Genomic DNA, 8780 nt, shown 5'->3' with positions numbered 1-8780 from the left:
TTTCCATTGTAAAAGTCTAGTTTGATAGTTAAATAGCTGTTGTTTGATAGCTGCGGACATGCGTCTGTGTGTCTGCGTTTCCTTATGTCTCACCTGAAGACTGGTAACAGTAAGTCGACGAGCATCGTCCACGGGAGCGTAAACGGGCACCAGGTATGGGCTTTCGGGAATGTGCTCGTCGTTGAACTTTATAGACACTTCATAGTCACCTGCAAAGACATTTTAAGATGTTACTTGGGTAAATACAACTTTTCAAAAGAAGCACAGAACAGAAAGACAATTGTTGCGTGTGTATTTATACCAGGTTCTTGAGCTACATAGGAGACGCCGCATGAACCATCCTTTCTTTCCTCAAAGGAGATTTCTGCACGACTGGGACCTTCAACGGCGATGGACAGACCTCCAGCACCCGCCTCACGTGTCCAGACGTTAAACTCAGCTGTGCAAGAAAACATGAATGAGATGAATGGATGTTTAAAAGAGTTATATACAGTTTAAACAAAATCGAAATACATTCCCAAACCTTCTCCTCCTTTTTTCTAGTACAAGTTAAATTAAATTAAAACTGGTTAAATTAAATAAATTTAATTAAATTTAATTAAATTGACATTTGATTACATTTCCAAACCTTTTCCTCCTTTTTATTAAAATAAGTTAAATTAAAATATTAAAATAAATCCAAAATTAAATGACAGCCAGTACAACAAATACTACTATGAAATACAATTGTATAACTTTTCGTAATGTTTAAAATCTTAAAAAAAAAAAAAAAAAAAATTAACACTTCTTGATATCTAGTTGACATTTAAAGATTTACACCATATTTCTAAAATGATAAATATAATAAAATAAGGTAAAATTCAACTACAGGAAGTACAACAATGTAGACATAATAACAATGTTAATAAAAATTCTTATACAATTTTATATATGTGACCCTGGACCACAAAACCAGTCTTAAGTCGCTGGGGTATATTTGTAGCAATAGCCAAAAATACATTGTATGGGTCAAAATTATTGATTTTTCTTTTATGCCAAAAATCATTAGGAAATTAAGTAAAGATTATGTTCCATGAAGATTTTTTGTAAAATTCCTACTGCAAACATTTCAAAATGTAATTTTTGATTAGTAATATGCATTGTTAAGAGCTCAATTTGGACAACTTTAAAGGTGATTTTCTCAGTATTTTGATTTTTTTGCACCCTCAGATTCCAGATTTTCAAATAGTTGTATCTCGGCCAAATATTGTCCTATCCTAACAAACCATACATCAATAGAAAGCTTATTTATCATACATCTCAGTTTGTGAAATTTAAACTTATGACTGGTTTTGTGGTCCAGGGTCACATATCACCATTTTGATGAGTAAATAATTGAACATAAATATTTAGATTTTTTTGCACCCTCAGATTCCAGATTTTCAAATAGCTGCATCTCAGCCAAATATTGCCCTTCAAGAAATTGACTCTTATCACTGGTTTTGTGGACCAGGGTCACAAATGTAAAATTTTAAGAAGAACACAACACCATTTCAACATTTAAATCGTTCATACCTGGCACACCCATCTCTGCCTTCTCCAGACCTGAACCTCCTGCTCGCACCTTCTGGGCTCCACCTTCACCCAGTGGGCCGACGGTGAACTGGAAGGGGCTTCCTGGCACGTGCTGCCCGCGGTACTTCACGCTCACCGTGTGAACGCCCATCTCGTGAGGCACGAAGCGCACGCAGTAAGTGTTGTTTCCCACCGCCACCATCTCAGCCGCTTCTGTGGCTCCCGCCGGGCTGGTGACCTGCGCCGTGACGTCCTTAAGGTCGATTCCTGAGGGAACAGAGAGCAGAAGGACTGTTGGGAAAGCTGACAGATAGGATGAAGGAACGGCTCTCCGCTGGTCTGACCTCTGTACTTTCTCAAGGTTCTGCAAGCAACATACTGGAGAGATGAAACTTGCTGTGCTTAGGTTATTAAAAGGATAGTCATTATTTACTCACCTTTATGTTGATCCGAACCTGCAAGACTGACTTTCTACTACGCAACAAAAAGACTGAAAGCAGCTTGGGCATTTGGCTAAACATCACTGTTCGGTGTTTTTTTTTAGTATCATTGATAGACTACTATGATTTTAATTACTTTTTTTTTTTTTTTTTTAAATTAGAGTATTTTTTGTTTGTTCTGTTTTCACTTTATTTTTAGTTAAATGTTGAGTCATTTTGTTGTGGTTTTTGTCATTTTTTTTTTTTTTTTTTAAAAAGCAAAAAAGATTACAGTAAGATTTTTCATTAAACTAGTTTTTTTATTAAACTATTCAATTTAAAATCTGAATCACAATTACATTGTTTATACATATATATTTTTTGATTTCACTTTAATTTTATTAAAGGTAAATTAATAAAATCACAATGTGTGGTAATTTGAATTACAACTTTAATTACGAAGGTTTAGTAATTGTGTGTTTGTAATTTATTATTTTTATAAACATGGTGTAATGGGCAAAAAGGGTGACATGTAAAGATAATTTCCACCCTTTTAACTAAAAAATTATATATTATCTTAAATATATTAAGCTTAAAATTAGTGTAGTAATTTTAATTACAACTTGAATTACTAAGATAAAGACAACTAATTTTGTTGTCTTTTTGTAATTTATTATTAATATTATTTATTAACTAATAATGAGCAATAAAGATGTAAAGATGTTTTCCTCCCTTTTTAACTAGAAATAAACTAATATATATTTTTGTAATTTATATTATTTATTATTATTTAGTTTGACACTGTGTAATTGGGGGGGGTGGGTATTTTCTTAACTAGAAATAAAATGAAATTAATATATTAAACTTAAAATCACAACTTCAATTTCTAAGATTTAGTAATTGTGTTTTTGTAATTGATCACTTTTATTTAATTTTTTAATACATGGTGTAATGGGCAAAAATGACGACAAATGATAATTTCCAAAATTTTTCCTAGAAATAAAAATTCAAATTTACAAATTATATTCAATTTTTTTTGTTTGTTTTCACCTCAATTTTATTAATTTTGCTTGTCATTTTTTCTTTGTCATAATGAGCAATAAAGACCACCCCACCTTTTTAACTAGAAATTAAATTACATAAACTAAAAATTACAACGCGGAGTAATTTTAATTACAACTTTGAGTAATTTTGTTGTTTTTTAAAATTACTTTAACACATTTTAAGACCAAAAAAAGACGACATGTAAATATATTTCCTTTTAATGAAGAAAAAGTTTAGTTGAAGTTTTAGTAGTTTTGTTTTTGATATTTTTATTAGTCTATATAGTTTTGCCTCTTTTGTTTTAGTTGAGTTATTTTAGTAATTCAAGATAAACTAAATGAAAATTTTACATTTTAGTTAACATTACATTAAAGTTGCTTTCAAAATGATTTTTTGTTTTTAGCTTTAGTTAACTGAACTAACCCTGAACTAAAGCCATTCGGGTTTGCATTGGCATAAGAATAGTAAATGATAAATACATTTCTTTGGAGTTGTAATAAGCCAAAAAAGCAGCTGTGGTTCATGCAAACACAAACACAGGAGTATCAAGAGCAAGCGGTTTCTGCCAACCTCGTGGTCCGCATGCGGCGTGTTTAAAACGCACCCTCCAGCCCTCCGCAGGGCCTACTCGCGGGTGCCGTACCAATCCTGGTCACCCAAACTCGGCCCACGGTGAAGCGTGTCGACCTCTGAGGGCACGGAGACCCTGAGCTGCTCTGACCTTTGACCCCGAGCCGAATAGAGCAGTGGGAGCGATAGACGCCGCGTGAGAGCAACTCACGAGCCAAAGCCAGAAGAAACCAGGTCACTGATAGTCACAGATGCAGAAAACAGCAAGAAAACACAAGACAAAGACAGAAACAAGTGAGGAAAGAGAAAGGACAAGAAAAACAGTAAAGTGGGAAAAAAGATAAGATAATAGAGTATATATAGGAAGCATTATATACACTCTCCATGTTGTTCAATCTCATGAAAACACTTCAACAATGACCTCAAGCTTCACTCACATCCAACAAAGTGCGTGAATGAGCTCATATGTGTCTGTGTGGCCTGTATTAGATCACCGCTAACCCTACATTACAGCGTGGCCTCATTAACCAGGATAAAGCTCAAAAATCACATATGGAAGCAGTCTACATGATCCAGGTTAAGATTTTGATTGGCCAAATAAAGGTCTGTTCACACCAAGAGTGACGCGACTGACATGACAAAACACACGCTTGGGTTCTCAAATGCTAAACGTAAGCCAAAGCTGTGATTTTCTAAGATTGATGTAAAAATATAAAATTAAAGCATGATAATAATACGGTTTATAATAATAAAAGTTATTGTAATACAGCATATCTACATTTACCTAACTAAAAATGCATATGGTCATGTTCTCGAATGCAAAATACAAGCCAAAGCTGTCATTTTTCAAGATTGATGTAAAAATATAAAATTAAAGCAGGATAATAATACGGTTTACAATAATTAAAGTTATTGTAATACATATCTACATTTACCCAAGTAAAAACGCACATGGTCTTGTGCTCAAATGCAAAATATAAGCCAAAGTTGTCATTTTCCAAGATTGATGTAAAAATATAAAATTAAAGCAGGATAATACGGTTTATAATAACAATAATTGTTGTAATACAGCATATCTACACTTACCCAAGTAAAAATGCACATGGTCAAGTTCTCGAATGTGAAATTTAAGTCAGTTGTCATTTTCTAATATTTATGTAAAAATATATATCTTAAAACGTAATACTGTTTACAATAATAAAAGTTATTGTAATGCAGCATATCTACATTTACCCAATTAAAACGCACATGGTCATGTTCTCGAATGCGAAATGCAAGCCAAAAAGTTGTCAATTTCTGAACTTAAAACATAATGAGGTTTAAATTACAAAAAAGTAAAAAATAAAATAAAATAAAAAAATCGCATCCTCATATAATATCTATTAGATTGTTTAATTTATTAAAATAATTTGTGATATGAAAAAAAAAAAACACAGCAAATTTACATAATTTATCTTCCTCTGAAACTTTTAGTACCTTACTGGTTTATTTATTTGAAAAAAAAAAAAAAAATGTTGTGCCAATATTGCATAGATAAATAAAATTTAATATAACAAATTAATTTATAAAATTCTAAATGCAAAAAAATGCAAATAAATAAAATAAATTTGGCATTTATCATATTCCAAATTCAAATAGGACTTTATTGGTTTATTTTATAAAAATAAAAAAAAAGATTTACTTGTGCCAATATCACAGCTATAAATACAATGTATATAATTTATTACACTAAATCAATTTATCAAATGCTTAAAAAAAAGGTACATTTAAAACAAAAATAAATAAATTATAATAAATAGGGCAAATTCACATCTATCCCCTCTCTTCCACCAATAATCACAGCAATAAATATATATAACTTAATTTATTACAATAAATTAATTTATAAAATTCTAAATGGAATGCAAATTTTTTTTATTAAATAAAATAATTTAACAAATGCTAAAATAATAATAATAATAAAAATAAAAAACAGGGCCAATTCACATCCATCATCTACCTCCCACCTAAACTACAAATAGTAACTGGTGTATTTAATTTAAAAATTTTGTGCTAACATCACACCAATAAATATATAACTTCATTTATTACAATAAATTCATAAAATTCTTAATTGAAGAATAGGATAGTTTGTTAGAGTTTTCCCACGATTTTCTTTGCTTTTAAATAGCTTTAAATAGCCCGTGAGCATTTTACTTTTACTTTCGATTTAGCGTCAATTAGGCGTCAATTCATTGAATGGACATCAACAAAACAGTACGACAAAATTATTTAGTCTATGTTAAACAGAATTAATCAACAAAAATTAAATAACTGTTAACATAACTGCCACAAAATTGAATTATAAAAAAAATAGACGTACTGAAAATCAGCAAACACGGTGGAACCAAATAAATAAACGAATGTTCTTCCAATGAGCATTTATTCTGTTAAAGTTTTCTTATTGCAGTTTATGCGCATTTTTTCTTATCGGACAAAAAGTTTATCCTACCTAATTGTGCACATACGTTTTATGCACATTTTTTTAAATTCGTGCGCATCTTCACGTTTCCATTGAGAGTTTTTTTATGCGATATTACGGCCGCAGAGAACAGCCTTTGCACTGCAGTGGTTCAACTATGATAAACAAGCCTCGCACGGCAGAGTTTGCACTGCACTTCATTCTCATTCATTTTATTAGAATTAGAAATCTCGTTCTTCTATTGTCTTTGACAGCTTTTAAGTGAGTTATTGGCGGCGCCACCCTCCCCCGCGCATCACCGAAAATTTGGGGAATTTAATAATCGCACAACCTATTCGATATTCGGTGATTAAATCAACTAATCGAATATTCGAAAATCGTGACCCATCCCTACTGGATTGTTTAATTAAAAAAACAAAACAAATTATGTGCCAAAAAATAAAATAGGATTGTTTAATTACAATAAATTACTATATTTGTGCTTCAAGTTAAAATAAAAACAGAATACACAAAGAAAAATGTATATCGGTTTGGCCCATTTTAAAACATAGTCACTCGAGTTTGAAAACGACTAACATCATGTTTTTAATAGAGCTGCAACTAACGACTATTTTAATAGTCGACTAGTCACCGACTATTGAAACGATTAGTCGACTAATCGGATAATTATTCAATTTTTCTCAAATTTAGCATGAGATTGCTTTATGTGGAAAATTATAGTAAACACAAGAAAGAAGGGGGTACTTCAATAAAAGATGCATATTTTGCTGCTGATAGGCCAATTCATACTAAAAGTAAATAAAAATGCCCTGTCTAAAACCAATTAGGCACAGTGCTCGGTCAGTACAGACATAAATGCATAAATTAAGAAACTCTATAATTTTTTTAATGGACAGGCACATTTGTTTTATAAGAAAAAATAAATTAAAATCAAGTAAACATTTTCTTCCTGTAAACCATCAGCAGCAATAAAACAGTAAACAAAAATGTATATCCAAAACACAACGTATTGGCTTCCATGTTATTTAAATCTTACCGAGGCCAGCCAAACTCCGTTTCATTCAACTGTCCGACGTGCTTTCTCTTTAAATGTTCGTGCATCACAGAGGTGCTGCCGTGATGCGCAAGGACTGCTTTACAAACCATGCAGGTAATATTTTAATTTGCCGTAGCAGGCTAAAATGCTCCCAAACTTTACTCCTGTTTCATACATACTCAGTCTGCATTGCGTCTACAGTCCGTGTGCGTTACGTATGCGGTGCAGAAGCAGCACGGACTCGTTTTGCTTTCACACAGAACGCATTTGCAGTCCGTACATTGTGAACGTTCTAATCCGTTAACATGGGTGTGGAAAAAAAAAAAACGCACTGCAGACGGAGTATGTGTGAAACGGGCGTGTTTTGGTACGCGCAGCTGCTGCGTTGGACGCCGCCATTTCTGTATGTTATCGCTCAGCATAGAAGCTGCGTATGTGCGACTCTCGGCAGAAAGATGCCTCACTCGGTTGTCTGGCGACAACATCGACAATGAAATTCATTGTCGACTATTTCTATTATCGATTTTTGTCGACAACGTCGACGAATCGTTGCAGCCCTAGTTTTTAAACACTGTTTGTGCTGGTTAGCATTACTTTTCAACCAAAACGAGGACAAACCTGCCCTCTCTCACACAAAAAGACATTTCAGGCTGCGCCAAAACTCATACTGGAAGTGCAGATTAAGCAAACTTTATTCCGACAGAAAATGCCCCCGACTGCCAAGTGACACTCCTGACATGAATGAGGCAGGGTTTCCGTCAGCGCGAGCCGTGTGTTAGCATCACGCAGCGCGTACCGCTGAAGTGACTCCAGCAGCAGCTGCGCCGCTCTGATGGAAAATCAAAGCAGACACTTCAATGCGTTCAGCGTGGCCTGCATATGTCGTCAGCCATGTGTTTTTACTCAAGTATGGAGACTCGATGCTTTAGCGCATGACGTGAGCCAGCAAAACAACCGCACGTTCATTTGTTTTGTGCTGGTTTGGCTGGCGCTCATGACAGAAACTGAACTACAGTATGTTGAAAACCAAGTTGTTAGACAAAGTGGATGATATGGCAAATAATTCACGCCTAATCTACATTAAAACTGCAAACTTGGGTTTTATGAGGACAGAAGTGTGTTTGATTTTCATACCTGGGATCTTCAGGTTGAGATCACAAACACTTCCAACACTTGAGACGGAAGCCGCTTTCTGACGGCGAGTGATGCTCTCGCGGATACGACCTTCGCCAGTCACTTTCACGCTAAATGGACTTCCTGTGAACACAGAGATACAATAAAAGTCACACAACGATAGGATACTAAACGTCTCTTCGGCTCAGCAAGGCTGCATTAATTTGATCATAAATTGTTAAAATTTGAAATATTTTTAGTTTAAAATAACTTGCTGAAAATTCAACTTTGATCACAGAAATAAATTAAATTTTAAATATCATTACTCCAATCTTCAGTGTCACATGGTTCTTCAGAAATCATTTTAATACGTTTATCTGCTGCTCAAGAAACATTGTTTATTGTTAAAGTTGAAAGCTAATATTTTTGTGGAAAGTGTAATAAATTTAATTCAGGACTCTTAGATGAATAGAAAGTTCAAAAGTGCATTTATTTGAAATGGAAGTCTTTTGTAATATTATAAACGCCTTTACTATCATCCATCAACCTTTTAGTAAAATGTTTGTTTAATTTAATAAAACTG

General features: G+C 33.3%; 1 protein-coding gene across 1 annotated transcript in view; it reads right to left on the bottom strand.

Moving 5' to 3' along the window:
• The window catches only part of flnba (filamin B a), a 179594-nt gene that overhangs the window by 34108 nt on the left and 136706 nt on the right, over positions 1-8780 (bottom strand). The window contains exons 37-40 of the mRNA XM_073826377.1: positions 8219-8341; positions 1555-1821; positions 302-439; positions 63-209 (exon numbers count right to left, since the gene is read on the bottom strand). Coding sequence (XP_073682478.1) covers positions 63-209; positions 302-439; positions 1555-1821; positions 8219-8341 — 675 coding nt within the window. The remainder of the gene's footprint in view (positions 1-62; positions 210-301; positions 440-1554; positions 1822-8218; positions 8342-8780) is intronic.

The sequence above is a fragment of the Garra rufa genome, chromosome 20 (assembly GCF_049309525.1).
Source record: "Garra rufa chromosome 20, GarRuf1.0, whole genome shotgun sequence".
Classification (NCBI taxonomy): domain Eukaryota; kingdom Metazoa; phylum Chordata; class Actinopteri; order Cypriniformes; family Cyprinidae; genus Garra; species Garra rufa.
This window is presented reverse-complemented; position numbering and strand designations above follow the sequence as displayed.